Below are 23926 nucleotides of genomic sequence, written 5' to 3'. Positions count from 1 at the left end.
AATAAAAATGAATGCAGCCAGCAAAGCAGGCAATATGGACAATCACAATACATTAGTAAGTGCCTTGTACTAACTTTCTCTACATGAGACATGCCACTTGCTGAAGTGAGACAACCCCTTTATGCCTATAATTGCTGTAAAATCACTGCTGGCGATGTCATAGAAATGTATCTCTAGCGATAAATCACTCCAGTAAAGTCTAGACATAGAGCTGGTTCTTAAGACACAGGAACCAAAGTTACTGTGGTGACGAGACACTGCTGAAGCGCTAGCGTTACCAAATCCAATGGAAATCACTGTTACAGACAACAGCGATTCCCAGTCTTGTAGCACAATTTCTCCAAATCTGGGCAAATACTGGCATGCAACAATTTAAAAATAAATAAATAAATCAGATCAGCCACCAATCACTTGCACATAGCGACTGATGGGTCAGACCATCCCTGATGAAGGAGCCCGACGGCTCAGAAACGCGTCGGATGAACTTTGATCTCTGGGAGCACCAATAGTACTTCGCGGTGACGTCACACGCACAGAAAATCCTGGACGCCGAACCCATAGTCTGCTCCCTCGCACCACGCAGCTACCGGCCGGAGCAGTGTGAATGCTAGTAGGTGAGCAGTGAAGTTTTGCCTCTCTTCACACCCCTCTACACACAGGAACGGGAACCGTGCAAATATTTAAAGAACTTAGACTATTTCTCCAGCCCACATCCAGAGAAAAGGTAATTATCATTGCGGTGATTAATTCATTGGATTGTCAATTGACATCCATTTTTTACTATAGCGGAATATTCATCCAGCCACTGTATTTAATGTGTCATATTTCTACCTACCAGCGCCAGTGTAAGCTTTTACCGTAAGGTAAATCAACATTTAGCGACTGATGGTGCCTAGTCATTCCTAGAAACAGCGATTGTCGTGCTATCCTTGAGATCACTAGGATTGTGCAACCAAAGTGTATAGGTCTACCCCCCAACCCAGCTAGCCCCAATATTGTCCCCAAAACTATCTAGCTGCATGCCCCAATTACACTTCAGCAGCTGTAAATACACTGCTAGGACGGCAATTTACAGTAATCCAGAACCTGAGCCTGCAGTAGATAATAGAATCCTCATCTTACTGTATTTATACCGCCAAACAGATGTCAGTACGTATCCGCCTTTTTACACATCCTGCACTAAGGACTCGCGTTCTAAAAACAAGATTTTTTTTAACTTACCTGTAAAATCTCTTTCTCGCTCTTCATTGGGGGACACAGAGACCGTGGGTACAGCTATGTCCTCTAGGAGGCGTTGACACTAGTAAAAGCTGTTAGCTCCTCCCCTGGCAGCTATACCCCCTCCAGCCTGGAGAGAGAGCTTCTAACCAGCAACAGCCACAACTGTGGTCGAACAACAATACTGGGTGGGTGCTGTGTCCCCCAATGAAGAGCGAGAAAGAGATATTACAGGTAAGTTTTCCAAAAATCCAGTTTTCTCGCCCATATTCATTGGGGGACACAGAGACCGTGGGACGTCCTAGAGCAGTCCACAGGGAGGGAAAACCACAGACCCATGGAGCAAGCGCCCCTGCAGGTAACTAAGAACTGCCGCCTGCAAGACCAAGTGGTCCAAAGGCGGCGCCCGCCGAAGCATAAGTATGCATCTGGCAAACTTTTGTGAATGTGCGCAAGGAGGACAGTAGCCGCCCTGCACAACTGCGCAGCCGAACTTTGAATCCTCCGAGCCCAAGAGCGCCCACCGCTCTGGTGGAGTGAGCCGTGAAACCGCGGTGGAGTGAGCCGTAACCCTGCCCCGGGTGCAATACGCTTAAGCAAATGCAGATGTGCAATTGCCACCCTGGAGGCCGCCAATGCCTTGCGAGGACCCTCCGTGATGACAAAAAAGGAGAGTCCGTACACCGGAAGGAACTGGAGGCTGGCAATAAATCGTCGGAGCCCCGACAACGTCCAAATGATCTAACTTCCGTTCCCTAGGGGGTGAAGGGGAGGGACACAGTGATGGAAGGACAGTTTATTCATTGAAATGGAAATCAGAGACCACCGTCTGAGAAAGGAATGAACGGGCCGGGGAAGCGCTTATCCCTGTTAGAACCAGGAGGTTCTCTGCAAGAGAGCGCCCCAACCCGGACACCCATCTGATGGATGTGATAGCCACAAGAAAAAAAACACCTTCCAGGACAGGAGTCGGAGAGACATCTCCCGCAAGGGTTGAAAGGGAGAATTCCGGAGCGCTGAAAGGACTAAGGTCAGATCCCAAGGCGGTAAAGGAGGACGGTATGGAGGAACCGCATGTGCCAAGGAAACAACACATTGGCTAGGTAAAAGCAGAGACAATATGAGAATCACCGGCGGTAGAGTTCCGTCAACGACCGTGTATTGACGGAGTAGCAACACTGCTTGACAGAAAATTACGACCAGACCAAGACGAGAGAAAAAACTCCTGCCTTGAAGAGGAAGAATAGGAGGGGTGTTCCGTTCCAGAAACGAAACTCCATCAACAGTCGCGACAGCACCACTGCTCAGCCTGGCGTGGGGAGTCTCGTAGTCTAGCCACGGAACGTGCAGTGAAAAGGCATGACTACATCGGACTGACATGGCAGTCACTAGTCAAGTCTTGAGAGGTAGTTGTAGATACGGGTAGTACACCCTGGACCAACGGGTAGGAGTTGGAAAAAAAAACGTCACAACCCAACAGTCGGTACGGAACAGAAAAAAACACAGAACCAATACCCTGCATCCACATAGATGAGGGGAAGTAGTAACGTAGGAGCTACCAAGGTTTGCGGAGTGGCCGTGAACCCTGAGCCAGAAAAGGAAAAGAAATAAACGGAAGAAAAAATGGCAGGGCGAAGCCCATTCCCCATCTGAGACAGGCACTATACCGAAGTAGCCACCGGATGATAGTGGCGGTGCCATACTTCGTCTAAGGAGGAGGCCATGCAGCGTACGCCACCGAATCTAGCGTTAGAAGAATTCGTCACCTGACGAAGGAGCCGTGCAGGAGGAGCCAGAGTATGTAACGGCTACTCCAGGACCCCCGTACTGTAGTAGCCGTAGTGTGCCCTCCAGCACAAGCTAAGGGACAGACTAGAGGGATCCGGTAGAGGCCATGGTACCATACTGCCTCAGGAAGGAGAGCTAACCTTAAACACGACTGCGAACGCTAGTACCAGCATAAAAATCTGCATCAGCGGAGGAGAACACGCTGCAATGCTAAACCAGAGTGCCAGCACAACCACTTCCCACATTAGAAATGGTGGATAGGGAATATAGAGTCAGTGTAACACTCGACTTGCTGAAACGTAATCACAATATTACGTGCCATGGTGTACGCACTACATATTGTTGAAGACCCATATTGGGACAGTGGAGGGCCATGGATATAGGGGACGCTAGGACACATGAGTGACGCTGGGCAACCCCCTGAGGACAGAGGTTGTCATACTCATCCCTTAAAACGGCACCAAGGACAAAGACACAATGTGGAAACAGCCACCGTATCCCTGGCGGCACCGAAATACCATGAGAAGAAGAGTACAGGGCACCAGCGTGTATCGACACCTGCTACGCTCCACTTGTAAAAGAACCTAAGGCAACTATAACCGTGGCGTAGTTGAAGTGCAACATCCAAGATGTGTACTCATTCCCCACGGTAGTGGATCAGTCGTGGAAAGGGCAATGTTGCAATTATCCCACCATTTAAAGGGGGTAATGCTTACGGCAAGCACTACACTAGTGGTAGTGCAAATACTCCACCATGAGGGTGGTAATGCAGTAATGCATCTAGCAGGAATTGAATCCAAGTAGAGAGTACGCCTCTTACGGAAAGGGCAAGGCATAAGGAGAGTCCCGTATCCATACCCCACCTACGTAAGGGGGTAAGACATACAGTAAACACTGCAAAGAAAAAGGGGGTCAGTCAGCACATCCCAAAGCGCAGGGGCACGTTGCTATGGCTGAGAACAAGACTTAAACAAAACAAGTAATGCAACAGCTCACTGCAAATCAAATAAGGTACAAATTGCATCATAATAGCAAATGCTGAACTAATAAGTTAGAGATACTTGGCAAATCGTTTTGTACAAAATTATTTGAGCCCGTCTGCCGAACGTCAAGGCAATCTCTAGTTAGACGGGTTCCTAACACTAAATATACCTGTTATGTGCCATAGCGGCTATCATAAAATTCAAAAAGTGTAGGTTCCACTTACATGCTGGATCCGCCTGAATTTCCATCATTTTCGGTGCCAAAATGGCCTCCATTATATCCAGGGAAAGCAGTTACCAGCATGCACGCCGGGCCCACTCCACACCACCCCTGGCGCCACATGGCCACCAAGGACTGCAATGAGAGTCCACACACTATTTGCCAAGTATCTCTAACTTATTAGTTCAGCATTTGCTATTATGATGCAATTTTGTACCTTATTTGATTTGCAGTGAGCTGTTGCATTACTTGTTTTGTTTAACAGTCTTGTTCTCAGCCATAGCAACGTGCCGCTGCGCTTTGGGATGTGCTGACTGACCCCCTTTTTCTTTGCAGTTTGTACTGGAGGTGTGGCTGCCTCCCCAGTCATGCACTCCTGACCAGCTCGTCTGTCCCACAGGTTGATTTTAATTAGTGTTAGTATTTAGCTTGGCCTGCTCCCCCCCACTCACTGAAGCCATATGGCACCAGGAGAGAGATAGTGTGTGGACTCTCATTGCAGTCCTTGGTGGCCATGTGGCGCCAGGGGTGGTGTGGAGTGGGCCCGGCGTGCATGCTGGTAACTGCTTTCCCTGGATATAATGGAGGCCATTTTGGCACCGAAAATGACGGAAATTCAGGCGGATCCAGCATGTAAGTGGAACCTACACTTTCTGAATTTTATGATAGCCGCTATGGCACATAACAGGTATATTTAGTGTTAGGAACCCGTCTAACTAGAGATTGCCTTGACGTTCGGCAGACGGGCTCAAATAATTTTGTACAAAACGATTTGCCAAGTATCTCTAACTTATTAGTTCAGCATTTGCTATTAGGATGCAATTTTGTACCTTACTTGATTTGCAGTGAGCTGTTGCATTACTTGTTTTGTTTAACATACAGTAAACACTGAACCAGGGACAATGCCATAGCGCCACCTATGCAAGAGGCTAATGCCTATCGTAAGTACTGTCCCCAGTGAGAAAACAGTTCCCCCACCTAATAAAAGGGGAAACGCCGACTGCCGGCACTGAAACAGTGCTAGTGCGGTTAGACCCTAATAGAGGAAGGTAATAACCAAGGGAGTACTGCATCCAGTAGTAGTGCAAATACTCCGCCTAAGGAAGGGGGTAATGCATACGACAAGTACTGCTGTCTACCTCGGACGCCATCTTGGAAGATCGCACCGGAATCACGGCAGAGACCGAACCACTGATCCCCCCTTCAGACCGAACCTCTCCAGGGAGGGTGCATCTGAGCGTGACCCTAGGGAGGAAGGGTGGGGGTGTGGAGATGACCGTGGAGGAATATATCCTGCTCTGGCCCACTATGTGCAATCCTGCCTCACAGGAACACGCCATGGCAACTGAGACTGCGCCGGTGGAATCTATAAACCAAATTACTTGGGGTGGAATGGCAACGTCTAGAGGTTCACTCACCGGATTGCGCAGGCGGGGGTACATCAACCAAAAGACCCCAGAGGGTTAATCGGGAATTTTCAGAGGTCCAAAGTCCGGAGATCCACCATTGGATTGTGCCGGCAGTGCATATCCCAACAAACGACCCAGGAGGGTGATTGGAAAAATCCGGAGATCCACCATTAGATTGCGCAGGAAACGCTTTATCAACCAACTGACCCCGGAGGGTGATTGGGAAGGTCCGGATGTCCACCATTGGATTGCGCAGGTGGTGCTCATCAATTAAACGACCCCGGAGGGTGATTGGGAAGGTCCGGATGTACACCATTGGATTGCGCAGGTAGCGCTTTATTAACCAAACGACCCCTGAGGGTGATTGGGAAGTCCGGATGTACACAGTTGGATTGCGCAGGTAGCGCTTTATTAACCAAACGACCCCTGAGGGTGATTGGGAAGTCCGGATGTACACAGTTGGATTGCGCAGGTAGCGCTTTATTAACCAAACGACCCCTGAGGGTGATTGGGAAGTCCGGATGTACACAGTTGGATTGCGCAGGTAGCGCTTTATTAACCAAACGACCCATGAGGGCGATTGGGAAGTCTGGATGTACACAATCAGATTTCCGCAGGCAGCGTTTTATCAACCAAACGACCCCGGAGGGTGATTGGGAAGGTCTGGATGTACACAGTCAGATTGCGCAGGTGGTGCCTATCAACAAAACGACCCTGGAGGGTGAGTGGGAAGGTCCGTATGTACACAGTCGGATTGCGCAGGTGGTGCCTATCAACCAAACGACCCCGGAGGGTGAGTGGGAAGGTCCGTATGTACACCGTTGGATTGCGCAGGTAGCGCATGGCGACCACACGGCCCCAGAGGGTGAGTGGAAAGACAGAGAGATCTACCATTGGATTGCGCAGGCAGCGCTTGTTAACCAAAGCGACCCCGGAGGGTGAATGGAAAACTGAAGGGTCCTCCTTTGACCGTGATAGGACACAGGCCCAGTCTGACGCAGACTGAGGGAAAGGACCCGAATGGACTTATTTGTGTTAATTTTTTATTTATTTTTTATATTAAAAAACTGGGATGCTCACCTCAATTGGGCAAGAGGCAGAGGAGATAAGTCCCTCAACAGTAAAGCCCCTCAGCAAGAACCCCATATAACCCTGTGTCAGCTTCAAGAGAAGGCTGACCAGAAAAGGTTAACTGCCTGAGGGCCGAGGGCGGGGCTCTGCGAGTTACAGGGGGAGGGGAAGGCAAGGCCAGACCGCCCCCCTCCCCGGGGATGAATTGTGGGCTAGTAGGCCGCAAGCTGGGGTCTAAAGTTATGGGACCCGGCCAACTGTACAGCCGGAGCACCGAGGGCTGCGGGAATAACGGTGTATGACCACGGCCGGCCGAATCGGAATGCGCCGGTGGAGGGCAGGTGATTGGAAAGGTCCGGCGCGTACCACACAGCAGCGCATCGCTGTAAGCGCAGGTATCGCTTTTGAATGGCGCAGGAGAAATGTGCCCGCATGTGGGAGAGCGGGCCGGAGTGAAGGCGGGGCCAGATTACATGGTGTCCGGACCCAAAGCTGGCGTTAGCTTCCTGGAGCGGTGCGCACTTAGGCGCCCGCTTCCAGGGATGAATATCACAGGGAAGCAGAAGTTATCAACCAAACGACCCGTGTGTCAGCGTTAGTTGCACAGGCACTCTGCATCCGTTCTCCACACCCGACCAAAGCGGTGCGCACGGAACCCGCTGTATAATATAATAGTGCCTGCGGGGACATGGCCATTAACCCCCTTATGTGCCCGAATATCAACGGCACAGAGGGGGAGGGAAGGAAGACCGTTGGAAGCTGGGCTAGTAATAAATGAAGCCCGTGTCTGGCTTAAGAGGGAGCCTTTTCAGTAGAACCCTTAAATAGGAAGGGGAGGGAGGGGATTAACATACTCACCTAGTCCTGTACTCACCTATCTTCCTCCTCTTCTCTTCACCCTCCCTAAGTGGGCCCATAAGGTACCTTTTTCCAGCAGGGTCACCTCCTCAGCAGCTGGCACCGGAGTGGCAGGAGTCTGGTATGGCGGGAGGGTCTTCTCTTTGGCGGACCTAGGTGACCCCTTGGCTGGCGGGATGCAGGGGAGCGAGGCTGCCCTGGTCCACCTTGTCTTCTGTGGGGGAGGCAGCAGTGCGGATGACCGGCACTGGCTCAACTCGACCCCGGGAGAACAGGGAGGCTAGGCGACCACTGTTGTCCCATCTAAAAAAGAAGGAAAAAAATTAACTAAAACAAAAAATCTTCAGGAGCTTCCCTGCAGAGCAGAGTCTTGCCTCCTATTGACACTAGAAAAAACTGAAGCTCTCTCTCTCCAGGCTGGAGGGGGTATAGCTGCCAGGGGAGGAGATAACAGCTTTTACTAGTGTCAACGCCTCCTAGAGGACATAGCTATACCCACGGTCTCTGTGTCCCCCAATGAATATGGGCGAGAAAAGGCATTTATGTTACTTTCCTATAAGGTAGCCCATTAGTTTATTGGTCCAATTTTTTTGCCATTATTATTCCAGATGGATTGGCTCCAACCCACTATGCCCCAGCCTTTTTTAAACAGACTGCGTCTGTATGCGGTCCATTTTTCTCGTGTGCGTTCACTAGAATGGGGGCGAGTCTTTACGGAAACTCCTGCCTAAATGGTGCATGCTGTGGTATTCTATGCATGAACCAATGTGATTTTCTATGATTTGGTCCAATGACTATAATAGGTCCATTCTACACTCAGACAGCAACTGGATGTAAGCATTGGTTGTGTGAATGAGCCCTTATAGGGACACAAAACCTAAACATTCTTATTATCTATTTAATAGGAGATGGAGATGTGGAGGACTGGGAACTTATAGTGGCCCTGGAAAAAATAAATAAAAGTGGCCCCATGGTGTAGATAGGTCCAAATTGACAGAACGCAGGGCAACACATGCAGGTAGGGACAACAAAATACAACAGTGCAGCACAAATGACTGCCGCCCGTGCCACACTGTGAAGCTTTATCATCGTCCTGAGGATGGCAATACAGTTGAATTCAGGAGAGCAACTGCAGGCGGTGGCCAAGTGCGCAAGTGCTTGATGCTTGGATGGCCTCCTGGGCATCAGCCCACCGGGAAGGTTCCCTGTACGGTCTATGACCAGTCCACCCTTGAATGGAGATAATAAACTGTGATATGCAAGAAGCTAGAAAAAGGCTGACTGTAGAATACTTCAATGGGAGGACAGAGAAGGCACAGCCATATAGCCTTTAGAACTCTTTACATACATTTTCAAATGCAGACAATTTCACGTTTAAAAGTCCTTTAAGTCAGGACCACTTTCTGAAACCTATAGGCGAAGATTTATGTCATAACCTTTCACAGATACGCAACAGAAAGCATATGATGAAATGGAATAATTCTAGTTCATCTCTACAGTTTCTAAAATCTGCACTTACCAGATCTTCTGGCATAGAGCAATGATCTGACCCTTCAGCCTACCAGGAAAAAAAAAACATAAAAATGAAAACAGCAGCTATTGACTAGAGTTTAATAAAGGATATATTAAAATAACAAATGAACTAAATCAAATAAAAATCTACAATGTAATATGCGTTGTCACCTCATCATTTCAAACCACAGACTTCAAAAGTACTAAGACCCAAGGAATCCAGGCATTTTTCACACTTTTTTGCCCATTCATAAAGTGTTCATTGCAACGTAAATGGAAAAAAATAAAAGCAATACAATATAGAAAAGTTTAAATCACTGTATAGACTTCAAACTGTAATAAGAAGAAAAATGATATGTTGCTATAGCTTCCTCAAAGAAAAAAAGATATTGTACAAAACCAGCGCAGCAAGAAATCAAGAACCAATCAGCTTACAGCTTTCATTTTTAAAACTGCATTTGCAAAATTATAACTGTGATCTTATTGGCGGTTCTGAGAAACTTCTCCACTTTTTACATGAATTTGTTTCTATAGATGCAGCCCAGTATCATCGCACATTACCTTCAGAGCATTATTCAGCTTCATACCACATCTGTATGTCTTCGCCATTTGCATAGTTAACTGTATCTCCTTTGTTAACTGCCGCCATTTGCCACATTCGGGTTTTGTGCATTGTACCTAGAAATCAATTGAGACAACGTATTACAATAAAAGGTAAAGAAGTCATTTTTCACAAATAGAGAACGATTAGCAAGAAACAATACATGTAAAAACGAGATTTTGGTGAAACTCACCTGTAAAATCTCTTTCTCGCGTGGTTCATTGGGGGACACAGGACCGTGGGTATAGCTTGCAGCTGCCACTAGGAGGAGACACTAGGCTGAAAAAAGACTTAGCTCCTCCCCTGCAGGCTATACCCCCTCCAGCCTAGAGAGACCATGTCAGTTTGTGCTCAAGCAGTAGGAGCAGTAGAAAACATGTGCCAAGTAAAAGAGAATGCAACAAACGCTGGCGGAAGCGAACCCGCTAAACACCTGACCGGCAACCAGACATCACCATCAACAATAATAAATACTGGGTGGGTGCTGTGTCCCCCAATGAACCACGCAAGAAAGAGATTTTACAGGTGAGTTTCACAAAAATCTTGTTTTCTCACTGGTATCATTGGGGGATACAGGACCGTGGGATGTCCTAAAGCAGTCCACGGGGAGGGAAAAAATAATAATCCACGCCCATGGAAATAGCACTCGCGAGAATGCTTAATGCACTGCTGCCTGCGAGACCCTGCGGCCCGGAGCAGCACTGGCGATACCCAGGAAGCAAGTGGCAAAAAAACTTGGTGAACGTGCGCCAGGAAGACCAAGGCGCTGCCTTATACAACCGCGAAGCTGATGCAGTATGAAACATGTATCTCACGAAGAGCTGACTGCTGGTCAGATGTCCCGAACTCCGCTGGGCTGTGCCTTGCCCCGGGAGCGGAATGGCTCTAGCTGGACCTCCAGGAATGACCAGGTAAGAATCTGCACGGAGGAAAGAACTAGTCATGGACAAGCAAACCTCAGAGCTCGAATTCATTCTGATGGAGAGCTCACTCTCTCGAGTGCGAGGGAGAAGGGAAAAGAAGGGAAAACAATGTCCTGTCGACGTGGAAGGCGGCGACTACCTTCAGCAAAAAAGAAGGTAATGGGCGGAGCTCTGCCTTATGCGAGTACCTGTCAAGAAAAACGTACGTACAAGAAAGGCGCTCCCAAATCCCAAATTCGTTGGGTGGAAAAACCCGCCAGCTTCCCAGAAATAAAAAGAGGGGAAGAAGATTTGCAAAGAGGGGTCATATTCCTCACTGAAACGCCACCAAACGACCCATCGGACGTCTGGACGAAACCAGGTACCTGGCCCTAACTCTGGATGCAGAACCCAAATCCCGGGCCACAGGATACACCTCTGCCAAAAGAGAGACTCTCCACAGAAGCGCTCGATTGGCAGACCGATGCCCCCAGAGCCGAAGAGGCTTGCGGGGAGACTGAAAGCTGGTTGATAACCCACAGAGAAAAAATGCCTGAATCAGACACGCCCAACCGCAGGCCAAGGAACCAATACATGTGAGATAGGTAGAGTAAAGCTGGTGCGAGAACCGCCGACAGTGAGGAGCTCCGTCAGTGACCATATAAAATTCTGACCAGACCAAGATAAGAGAAATACCCCTGCTGGATGGAGTGCGATGACGACGTCCAATGCCCCACCCTTACCAGAGAACACTGGTCAGATAGGAAAAAAATGATGAGGGGAGTCCATAGCAGTGCCACGCATGGCTACTGGTCAGGTAGATAGAAGGGAGGAGGAGGAAGAAGAATAGAAAAGGTGTTCCGTTCAAGGAACGAAACGTCCATCAGCGGTGGTAAGGCATGACAGGACCCCCGCTCCGCCTGGCGTGGTGAGTCTCGTAGTCTACCCACGGAATGGGTAGTGAAAAGGTGTGATCACCATCGGACTGACATGACAAACATTACTCATGCCGTAAGAGAGATAATTGTAGATACAGGTAGCACACCCATGATCAATAGGAAGGATTCACCTGTAGAAGGAGGGTGTGGAGGCGTCACAGTCCACCAGCCGGGACGGGAACCAATACCCCGTGCCAATGCAGATGAGGGGAAAGTAGTAACGTAGGAGTCACCAAAGGCTTGCAGGGTGGCCGTGAACCCGGAGCCAGAGAAGGAAAAAGATGGAAGGAGAGAAAAAGTCAGCTCATTCCCCATCTGGGACTAGCACTATACAGAAGAAGCCACAGGATGATAGTGGCAGTGCCATCCTCCGCATAAGAAGGAACCCATGCAAGGGGAACCACAAGTATATTGCTAGCATCACATTCCAGCTGAGGAGGGGGCCACACGGCAGAGGCCACCAAATGCGGCGCTAGAAGAATCCGCCACCAAACGAAGGAGCTGTGGAGGAAGAACCCTAGTATGTCGTGACAACGTAAAGACCCCTCGTGTCATTATAGTCACAGCATGTCCCGTCAATGCTGAGGGGATGGTCTGAGGACTTACAGTATGTAAGTCATGGAACCCTACTGCCCCAGTTAAGTAGAGCTAGCCTAAAAGCCTAAAACACCCCACCAGACAAGGGCGCCGAACAGGAGCAACCGTCAAGCTAGCGTCAGGGAAGAAGCTCTACCTGAGGGGGGACGCCCCACTGCAACAGCTACGACCCTTAGCACCAGCGTAAAAGGTGCACATGCGGAGGAGAACACACTGTAAAACCTAAACCAGAGTGTCAGCATAACCACTTTCCCAGATAAGGAGGAGTGGAGCTAGAGAAAACAGAGTCAGTGCGACCCTCGACTCGCTGGAGCGGAATCACAATATTATGTGCAATGGCGTACGCCCTTCACCTTGTTGAGAACAAATACCATGACCAAATGAGATGTGGGTCTCTAGGATACTTAAGTGTTGGCGGGTAACTCTCTGAGAGGACAGAGGGTGACATATTCAAGCCCCAAACCAGTAAAAGGCAAGAAAAAAGGGCCACACGGGGAAATAGCCACGGTATCCACTGTAGGCATCCATAGTTACCAGATGAATAGTCCAGGGCCCAAAAGAAGCTAAGGTATACACAGTGCAAATACTCCGCCTAAGGAAGGGAGCAATGCATACGACAAATACTGCTGCCTACCGTGAACGCAAACTTGGAAGATTGCGCTGGGTAATGACAGAGTCCAAATCAGTGATCCCCCCCCCCCCCTCCCCCTCGGACAGAACCTCTCCAGGGAGGAAGGGTGCATCTGAGCGTGACCCTGGGGAGGAAGGTTGGGGGTGCAGGAGTGACCGAGGAGGAAATACATCCTGCTCTAGTCCGCTTGTGTGCAATCTTGACTCTCAGAGTCTTGTCCGCAGACTGCCCTGGTGGGATTTATCATCCAAACTACCCAGGGGGTGGAATGTGAACTTCCAGAAGTTCACTCACCGGACTGCGTAGGCGGTGTCTTATCAACCAAACGACCCCGGAGGGTGGATTGGGAAGGTCCGGAGATCCTCCATTGGACTGAGCAGGCGGTGCTTTATCAACCAAACGACCCCGGAGGGTGAGTGGGAAGGTCTGGAGATGCTCCACTGGAGTGCGCAGGCAGAGCTTATCAACCAAGCAACCCCGGAGGGTGATTGGGAAGGTTCGGTGGTCCTCCATTGGATTGCGCTGGCAGTGCTTATCGACCAAGCAACCCCGGAGGGTGATTGGGAAGGTTCGGTGGTCCTCCATTGGATTGCGCCGGAGGTGCTTATCAACCAAGCGACCCCGGAGGGTGATTGGGAAGGTCCGGAGATGCTCCACTGAAGTGCGCAGGCGGAGCTTATCAGCCACACGACCTCGGAGGGCGAGTGGGAAGGTCCTGTGCAGTCGGTGCTCATCAAACAACTCAGGAAGGTGGATTGGGAAACCACAGAGGTCCTCCTCTATCCGGGATGAACTTTAGTTTTTATTTTATTTTTATTTTTTTAAATGGATGCCCAGCCTCAATTGGGCAAGAAGCAGGGAGGGGTTAAAATGCGCAGCAATAAAAACCCCTTGCACCGCAGATAGTATAATACTGTGCCAGCCTCAAAGCGGTGGCTGGCCAGGAAGGGTTAACCTCCTGGAGGACCGGGGGCGGGGCTCAGCGAGCTACTGGGGGAGTGGGAGGCTAGGCGGGAAGGATTCACGCCAGACCGCGCCCCCCCCCTCCCCCACATAACCGAACGAGAGCTGCGGCCTAGTAGGCCGTGAAGCCGGGGCCTAAAGTTGTGGAGCACGGCCGGCCGGAGTACAGAGCGACTTGGAGCTGCTGGGACCGGAAACGGAAGGGAGGTAGGCTCAAGTGAAGCCAGGGTCCGGTCGTCCTGTGTGGGCTTTAAGCCTTCCGCAGCGGCGCGCACGGCACCTGCTGCCTAGAAGGGTGGATAATAGCTCTGGGGAGCGGGAAGCCTCCTCCGCTCCCCTCCCTGCATGACCGCTGGCATTAAAGGTCCGGACCGCAGCAGCGCGGACGGCCGCCCGCTGCGTGCGGAGAGTGTATCTGTGGGACGTGGCCATTAACCCCCTATGCGCCATGAGGGGTAGTGGAGGGATGCCCTCAGAAATCCTGGGCAAAAAAATTGGAGCCCGGTGTCTGCCAAAGAAAAAGTGGGGGGGGGGGGGGGGGGGGGGGGGAGAGTGAAGCCCGGTGTCTGCCAAAGAAAAAGTGGGGGGAGAGTGGAGCCTGGCGTCCTGGCCGAAGAGAGAGAGAGAGGGAAGAGGGAGTCTGGTACTTGCCCTTAGAGGGAGGGAGGCAGGGAGAGGGTTAAACCTACTTACCTAGTCCTGTGTACTCACCCCATCTTCCTCCTCTTCTCTTCACCCTCCCTAGTGGACCGGCAGGTCAGCTTTTTCCAGCAGGGTCACCTCCTCAGCTGCTGGCACCGGAGTGGCAGGAGTCTGGCATGGCGGGAGGGTCTTCTTCCTTGGTGGACCTAGGTGACCCCTTGGCTGGCGGGAAGCAGGGGAGCGAGGCTGCCCTGGTCCACCTTTTTCTTCTGTGGGGAGGTAAGAGGTGGATTTTCTCACCGGTCTTGCTCCCTGGGATAACAGAGAGGCTGGGCAACTCTGTTTCCCAACCTAAAAGAAAAAATATCAAATAAAATAAAGAATCAACTAAGAAAGCCGCCCTGCATAAAGCAGGGAGGTCTGCCTCCTACGACACCAAGCTAAAAAACTGACATGCTCTCTCCAGGCTGGAGAAGTATAGCCTGCAGGGGAGGAGCGAAATCTTTTTTCAGCCTAGTGTCGCCTCCTAATGGCAGCAGCAAGCTATACCCACGGTCCTGTGTCCTCCAATGATACCAGCGAGAAATTGTGATTTCACTGCACAGAAAATATACCTAGTGCTGGGTCACATCACGTTTCTGGATCAGTTATAGGGCTGTACAAAGTGGATGACCGATATGTTCTATATGGCATGATGAAAGACGTATGGCCGCGTTCACATTTTGCTCATGCACTTAGCAGACCCATTTCACACACACCCAAAAACCACATACAGATTCCAACAGAAGGGCTTGCATGGGTCTTTTGGCCACCTTTAACAACGCTATATAGAACATAGTCGACCCCCAGCTAGTACAACATTTAAAATACAAGAAATTTGTTCTGTAGGAATTGAACACCATGTCATTAGCAAAAAAATAATGTTTTATCATCGCCAGCATTCAACCTTCTCGCTTACAATTTCTATCAATGTAGACTTCATGTTGAGTACAGGGCTATCTAAATGGAAGACAGGGATTTAAGCTCAGGGGGCACCATTGGACTGCTTCCTTAGTAATAGGACATTTTTTTGTCCAATTGTTATGAGTTCTGATGCCATCTTCATGGAACAAATGAGAACCTATTAGATACAGGGTGTTGTAGACCAGGGGGAAGGGGGTGCAATCAAAGTCCTTTATAGACAAAATGCCAAACCGGGCTGCTTTCCAGGGTAATGGAATTAGTGCATGCCACAGACGGTACGTCTCCAGGCCACCCAATGCTGGTGAATAGTGCTGTATATATCCATAGACCAGAAGATACACTTCAAAAGCAGCCTTGTCATAATTCAGGTTTTGTAATAAATAACTTATGTTCTTTTGTCTCAAGTGAAAACATTTTCTGCCTTAGGAAACCTACCGCATCATATATTGGGTGAAAGGGTTATTAATTCCTATTTGTGTTTGGTATGCCTAGGTTGATAAAAAAATATCCTGTAAAACTTGCCAGTCATATTATCCTTCTCAGAGAAGTTGTGGTTCAAATTAGAATGATGCCATACAACTTTCCACTTGTTGCATGTAATTAGGCAGCCTCCTGGCACAGGACTAACCACACCGATACCCCTTTGTAGGGCCAATGTTCGGCTGTTCTCCTAGCGTGGATCCCTAACTGATCTATTTGGTATGTGATTCATTATTGTATCCCCATTTTATTTCTGTACTGTTTGCTTGTCTGTATATCCTCTTTGCCATCTTTTGGTAACCTGTTAGCACTGTACCTTTTCGTATGTTAACTCTTACATTTAATAAGTCGTTCCTTGTTGCTCTAAACACACCCAGACCCTCAAGGTACCGTCTAGCAGTGCTACCACTGAAGGCCAGTGTGCTAGAGGACCATGACAGATCTGTCACTAAAACCACTAAGTCAATGGGGGACGTTTTCTATGTGTCCAAGAAAACGGATCCGGAAGGACACACAATGCAAGTCAATGGTGCCGAATCAGTTTTATTGGAAACATAGAAAACGTCCCCCATTGACATAAAATGGATCAGTCATGGTCATTTTAGACATAATACAACCGGATCCATTTTGTTCTGCATCCCATGACGGAAATAAAACCGCAGCTTGATGCAGTTTTCTGTACAGTATGAGAACGCAACCAAACGGAACGGAATGCATTTTGGAGCATTCCATTCTGTCCAGTTCAGTTTTGTCCCCATTGACAATAAATGGGGACAAAATGGAAGCGTATTGAGATCCTCTGCCGATCTCAATACCAGAAAAGTGAAATGCAAGTCTGAAAGTAACCTCACTCAGTGTGTACCATTTGGCACACTGGAAGAATACATCAAACAGCTTTTTTTTGTGTCTTTCTGGATCCAAGGAGTATGGATTGTATTTTTAATATGCTACCCTTACAAAGCAAAGCATATTCAGCAGATACACCCAGGGGTTTTCCGACACTTGCAATATTAAAGGAATTGTCCAAGTTATATTTATTGATGACCCATCTTCAGGATAGGTCATCAATATCAGATCGGCTAGGGTCCGACACCCGGCACCCCCGCCGATCAGCTGTTTGAAGAGAAGGCGCACGCCGTGCCAGCGCTGCCTCCTCTTCTCCGCTTACCTTCTCGCCGTTGCATCTGCAGCGGTGAGCAGGTGTAATTACACCTAACCATCCAATTCATTTCAATGGGACGGATCGTTCCCATACACTTGTATATGAGCGATCCGTACCATTGAAATGAATGGGACGGCTTGGGTATAATTACACCTGCTCACCACTGCAGATGCAACGGTGAGAAGGTAAACAGTAAAGAGGAGGCGGCGCTGGCACGGCGCGCGCCTTCTCTTCAAACAGCTGATCGGCGGGGGTGCCGGGTGTCGGACCCCAGCCGATCTAATATTGATGACCTATCCTGAGGATAGGTCATCAATAAATATAACTTGGACAACCCCTTTAATGATCTACCCTCAGGATACGTCATCAATATCAGATTGGCGGGGATCCAACAAGGTCTGTAGAGCCACAGTCTCCTCACACCAAGCACAGCATGTGCTTGGTATTACAGATCAGGCCTATCCAACTGAATGGGACTGGGCTGCACCTAGGTCATGTGACTGATGAATGTGACATCAGTGGTTTAGGAATAGGTCGTGGCTCTCACCTAACAACTAATGGGCAAGGGTGCCAGGAGTCAGGCCCTCGCCGATCTGGTACTGATGACGTGTCCTGCGGAGAGGCCATCAATATCAAAATCTTGGAGAACTCCTTTAATAAAAGTCAAATTTTAGCTAAACAAGTTAAATCAAGCATCTCACCCAGTATGGAAGCTGCTGGTCAGCCATGAATGCTTTAAGGCTTGGTTCGCTTTTTCCATTGCTTGTCCATATACGCTTCCAAGAAGCATATATATCATAACCATCTTTGTGACTACAGAAAAAAGTTACATGTCAGTAGCTGAGAAAAACGAGCGTCCTAAAAAAAAATGATGTCACCACCAACCTCCTATAGTAGTGATCAAAGCATTCATTGCAGAAATGTTCCCCACAGGAAAGATGATACCATCTTGATGTGTAACCATTCTTTGCACATCTGAAATTAAAGAATCAAGTCACATCTTCACCTATGGTTAAACCTACAATATAGGGATTCTTATATTGGGTAACAAACTGTCTGTGAGCAAAACATAATGATAAATTACAAATCACATCCCTTAGGGCTCAATTACTGCTGTCCACAGCACGGACCGAGTCCGGCAGTGTGAACTCCATGCTGTGGTGTAGATCCATTGACTTGAATGGGTCCGTGATCTGCGAAATACGCCAAAAGATGGGACATCTATCGTTCTATCTTTTGCAGTATTTTACGGACAGCGGACCCATTTAAACACGGACACGGTGACTATATGGTCGTGTAAATGAGCCATTAGGCTGGGACTATAGGAAAACCTTGCCACAACATGTGGTCAAAGACTGCAAAGTGGTTGATTTGTGACCCGCAAGTTGCCACAGCCCAACCATCTCAAAAATTCAGCAGTACATTGCAGTGAATGGGAGCAGCGCTGCATTTACCAGCTCCATTCACTGCACAATGGATGGAGCGGTGTAGTTCCCGCAACAGAGCCACAGATAAACAGCCAATTGGCAGTGGTGTGGGGTGTCGGACACCTAGGCCATGAATATCTCATTGGTATCTTGAGGATAGATCATCACTTGTAAAGGAGCAGACAACCCCTTTAAAGGGGTATTCCCATCTTGGACCTGGTGGGACCCACACCTACACTTAGAACGGAGCCCATAAAGTGCCGGTGGGCGCACTGCACATGCACGGCCGCTCTCCTTTCGTTTCTATGGGACTGCTGAAAATAGCCAAGCGCTGGTAGCTATTTCCATAAGCACCATAGAAGTTAATGGAGTGATGGTCACGCTTGTGCGGTGGGCCTCCCATTAATTTCAATGGGACTTCCGAAAATAGCCAAGCACACTGCTCAGCTATTTTGGCAGTCCCATAGAAATGAATAGAGGACGGCTGCATATGCACGGTGAGCCCCCAGAGGTGGGAACCGCACCTATCAGACATTGGGGGCATATCCTAAAGAGATGCCCCCAATGTCCAAGATGGGAGTACCCCTTTAACCACCTAACTGTTTTCCCCAAGTCCAGCTCGGGTTGTGGGAAAAGTAGCTAACTGTTCTGCCGGAGCTGGGCTTGGGCAGAAAGTGGAGGGGGGGCTGCTTCAGATGCTGCTATCTCCTGAATGATAGCAGCTAGAAACATGCAACTGGTCTGGTTTGAAAGCTGACATTCCAGGCTTTCATACAAGACCAAAAAGAGAGTCCAAGCAACAAAGCAGAAATCACTGTTAGCAATTGAGTCTGGAATAATCGCGGGTAAAACCTGCTTTTACTTTCACTTTCACTTTCAGCTGCACTCACTGCATCCCGATTTCTATCAGTGATATCTTCCCCTGTACTGAACGTATTGCTGACATTCTGGTATTGTCTGAAAGCTTTGAATGCCAGCCAATACAAAGCCCATATCTCTAGGTACCAAACCAGAGATATGAGCAGTTAAAGCCGCCGCCCCCCTCCCTGTCAGTGTGGAGGAGAATGAGGGAGCAGCTGCAGAGCTGACAGCTGCAGGAGGAAAGGAAAAAATATATAGAAATGTGACATTATTATCATCATTGTAGTGACCCAGATAATAAAATTATATTATTTTTACCACACAGTGAACGCCATAAAAAAATTCCACAAAATAATGTAAAATTGCAGTTTTTTTTATCTTCCCCCCCCTACAAATAAAATAATAAGCTATTTAATACACTATATATACCCCAAAATGGTTCCTAAAAAACCTACAACTAATCCCACAAAATAAAACATTTGTAAAATATTATTGGTTCTCAAAGGGGTTGTCCGAGTTATGAAAAAGAAATATAGAGCACTGTATATCTGATGGGCAGCAATATATAACTGAGCTAAGCAAGTTTTAGGCAAACAAAACATCTATTTTCTCATTTCCCTGGTTCTCTTCTGGCCCTTTGTTTACCTGCAATAACAACAATCTCTGCCCCTCCCCCTGCACTGCTAAGGGAGTGAATACAAGTGCTGCCCTGAGTGACATGTCTGCCTGCTGGGAGACTCAGCAGCATGTTGTATGTGTAGGACTACAAGTCCCAGCTGTACAATGACACTGCTAATACACACAGGATCTTCTCCCTACCTGTTCTTGTGCAATGCTCTGCAGAACTCCTCTGTCGGCTCCTGTGCCCAGCATTTGTCTCCTCACTGCCTGCAGCTACCTAGTAAAGCCTCCAGCCCTGAGTCTGTGCAGCTGAAGGGGTTAATGTTTTTCCTCAAGAATCCAGGGAGAGAGCAATAAGCAGCAGTGCAGAGAGGTGTGGTATACAGGCACATATCTGCTCTCTCAGGCTTATGCACGAAATATCATTAGAGCAGGTAGAGAAGCTGACATCACAGGTCATGTGACCCTCAGTGAAATCTAAGAAAGCAGCAACTGGAGATAAAGTAAGTGAATTGTAAAGGCCTTTCATTTGCCTAGTTAGAAACATGCAAAGAAAAAAAAATAACTCAGACAACCCCTTTAAGGCTCAAATTAATGATGTCATTAAGGGGTTAAAATGCAATAGTGTCCCCTGAGTTGTGCGTCAACAAGATTTACTGCAGACACACATTAAAAATCTACAATAAAAAAAAGTGATTGTTGGGAGGGTTTTTCCAATTTTAACATGACTGTTAGGAGATTAAAGGGACACTGACAGGGCCAATAAGCATATTGAGGTATATATATGGCAGTACAGGTCTTATAATGGGTATTACAATCATCTAAGTATCCCCCCTGTCCACATTATACATACAGTAAACTTACGTTTTATAACCTGCTCCAACGGTCTTCAATCTGCCCAAGGGGCGGCGTTTCACCTCTCTTGCGCCCAGCCAGCCTCCCCCAACTGCCGCTTTGAAGCGCCGCCCAGCTCATGAATATTCAGTTTGCTGGGCGGCTTCTGCGGTCCCCGCTCTGAAGCGCTGCGCTTAACAGTGCCCTGCGCATGCGCCGGATCTTGTGAAGTTGGGGACAGTAAGCGCCGCCCAGCGAAGTGAATATTGATGAGCTGGGCGGCGCTTACTGTACCGGACTTCACAAGATCGGGTGCATGCGCCGGGCACTGTTAAGCGTAGCGCTTCAGAGAGGGGACCGCAGAAGCCCCCCAGCAAACTGAATATTCATGAGCTGGGCGGCGCTTCAAAGCGGCAGTTGGGGAGGCTGGCTGGGCGCAAGAGAGGTGAAACGCCGCCCCTTGGGCAGATTGAAGACCGTTGGAGCAGGTTATAAAACTTAAGTTTACTGTATGTATAAGGTGGACAGGGGGGGATACTTAGATGATTGTAATACCCATTATAAGACCTGTACTGCCATATATATACCTCAATATGCTTATTGGCCCTGTCAGTGTCCCTTTAAGTTCACACACAATGGACTGCAGTGTGATCATAGCAGGGATCAGGCGGCAGATTCACCTTGGACTGCACCCTATAAATTAAGAGGGTACTAATATCTGAGGCTTTCCTCAACTTGAGTGTGCTGCTCTGTATGTCCTATTACAGATTGGCATGTGTACCCTATGCATATGCAACTCCTTAAAACTGAGAAACACCCCCGATTGGATATATTCCACCCAACACCAGACCTTGATTTATGTGGCATGCAATTGCCATGTAATAATCCAAGCTACATAACAGTGGCCATTCCAGCACTTGAGGGAAGCCTACCTTTCAGCAGCACTGGCAAAGCAAACGGGACAAGTTGCTGTGCACCCGGCCTTCTCACATTTCCTGTATTTCTTCTCCAGGTAATCCTCGTCATCTTCTATTGCTTCACTTGTCTTTTTCCTCACCTAATCCAAGCCATAAGGTACAATTAAAGGCTATGGACACTTTCTGAGGCATTTTTTTATGATTGCGCTGTACTCATTTTCGGTGAAAAATAGCTTTTTTTTAATTGGTCTTTATAAAAAAAAATGTGCAGCAGTTTCTGAGATACAGGAGTTAAAAGCCAGTCTGTTTGCAAGCTATCACTTTCGGTTTTCTTTGAATCCCGTCAGCTGACGGCTCATGCAGCGCTCGTATGTCTGATCTCCTGACCTCATAATCACTTATTTAAGCCATATTCTTATCAGTTTGAGTGTTTTTGAGGTCAGAAGATCAGAGATAAGAGCTACACATTAGGGATCGACCGATTTTTTTTTTAGAGCAGATACCGATAATCTGTGAACTTTCAGGCCAATAGCCGATAATTTATACCGATATTCTGTGCATTTTCCTTTTTGAAAAAACAAAAAATCCCTACAGAAGCCTGCTGAAAATGAACATGTTTATTGTTAACGTGTAGCTTTTTTTTGGTAAGTCTTTCTTTTTCATCAGGGTGAATAGGACTTCACACTCTCCCTGCTGCCCTGTGCTTTGTGCTGGCGTCCTGGCTGCCATGGTAACTGATCGGGGCCCGAGGATTACACTGCTGGGGCTCCGATCAGAAGCTGCCACTGCACCACCAATGAGGAGGGGAGACCCTGTGGCCACTGCCACCAATGATTAATACTGGGGGGCTTGGGTGGGGGGGGGGCGCACTGCGCCACCAATGAAGATAACGCTCTCATTAATTCATATACAGGAGGCGGGAGCTGGCTGCAGAATCAGATAGCCGCACCCAACCTCTATGAGCGGTAGCTGTGATCCGCGGCAGTTAACCCCTCAGGCGCAGCAGGGGTTAACTGCTGCGGATGGCAGCTACTTATCATAGAGGTTGGGTGCGGCTATATGATTCTGCAGCCAGCTCCCGCCTCCTGTTGAATTTGATGGAGCAGTGACCATCATTGGTGGCGCAGTGACCACAGCCGCTCCCCTCCTCTTCACCTTTCCTCTCTCCTTTCATTGGTGGCAGCGGCACAGGGGGGAGGGAGACTGCTTCCTTCTCCCCTGTGGTGCTGAGGGAACACGGAGAGCGCTGTCAGCAGCACGATTCTTGTTCCTGATTCGTTATCGGCAAAATAGATGCCGATACAGATAACTTTGAAAATCCTGAATATCGGCCGATAATATCAGTAAAACTGATAATCGGCCGATCCCTACTACACATGTGCCGGAACATGACAGGATTCAGAGAAAACAGCTTGCAAACAGACTGATTTTTAACCCCTGTATATCATAAACGGCTAAAAATTTTCAATAAAGGCCAATTCAAAAAATATTTTTGGCCCAGAATAAGTAAACTGAAATAAAAACATTGCCTCGCCTCAAAGGTGTCCATAGCACTTAAGCTGCAATAATGTCTATACACATTCAGGGGCAATTTACCATGAATGAGGAAAAGGGAATGAAAAGAATGTCACCTGTCGTCCAGAAGATCGCAGAGGTAGGTTGTCAGGTGAGGGGGCAGATGGAGGGGTGGCCTTTTTCTTTGCTCTGCCTTTAGAGCCAGACATGGCTGTGGATCACCAGATCACCTACAAAAAGGCATATAGACTAGATGAGGCTATAGATCTGTGCTGATGGATGCAGGAAGGGGGGGGGGGGGTAACGCTCATAATCACATAGGATGTGACCCTTTCATGAGCAGGCTACATAGAGCGGCGCTTAGGGATCTCCCTGCACTTACTATTATTCCTGGGCGCCGCTCCATTCGCCCGCTGTGCCCCCATTACTGTCTCCTGCTCCGTATGCTAATTACTACTATCGGAGCAATGGGGAGGAGACATCAGCTTCTCTCCTGGGCGTTCCTTCTCCCTGGCTGTGACATTCTGCACTGCGACTGGACAGCGCTACAGCAGGGAGAAGGAACACCCAGCAGGAGAGAAGCTGATGTCTCCTGCCCATTGCTCCGATAGTAGTAATTAGCATACGGAGCAGGAGATGGTAATGGGGGCACAGCGGGAGAACGGAGCGGCGCCCAGGGATAATAGTAAGTGCAGGGAGAAATTTCGATACCCGCAACAACCCTAGATACAGCCATGCAAAAATGAAGCTATGAGGAGGAAAGAAGTGCCTGTAGAGCTTGGAGACAGGATTATGTAGAGACACAGATATGGA

At 48.5% G+C, this 23926-nt stretch overlaps 1 protein-coding gene across 3 annotated transcripts in view; it reads right to left on the bottom strand.

Annotated features, from left to right (window-relative positions):
• The window catches only part of KDM1B (lysine demethylase 1B), a 59606-nt gene that overhangs the window by 33012 nt on the left and 2668 nt on the right, over positions 1–23926 (bottom strand). For all 3 annotated transcript variants that reach the window (XM_040432725.1, XM_040432726.1, XM_040432728.1), the window contains exons 2-7: positions 23230–23343; positions 21614–21738; positions 17824–17913; positions 17640–17751; positions 9621–9737; positions 9067–9105 (exon numbers count right to left, since the gene is read on the bottom strand). In XM_040432725.1, coding sequence (XP_040288659.1) covers positions 9067–9105; positions 9621–9737; positions 17640–17751; positions 17824–17913; positions 21614–21738; positions 23230–23322 — 576 coding nt within the window. In that variant the 5' untranslated portion in view covers positions 23323–23343. The remainder of the gene's footprint in view (positions 1–9066; positions 9106–9620; positions 9738–17639; positions 17752–17823; positions 17914–21613; positions 21739–23229; positions 23344–23926) is intronic.

Source organism: Bufo bufo, chromosome 5, assembly GCF_905171765.1.
Source record: "Bufo bufo chromosome 5, aBufBuf1.1, whole genome shotgun sequence".
NCBI classification, from domain to species: domain Eukaryota; kingdom Metazoa; phylum Chordata; class Amphibia; order Anura; family Bufonidae; genus Bufo; species Bufo bufo.
The sequence above is the reverse complement of the archived record's forward strand: the minus strand, read 5'-3'. Positions and strand labels throughout refer to the sequence as shown.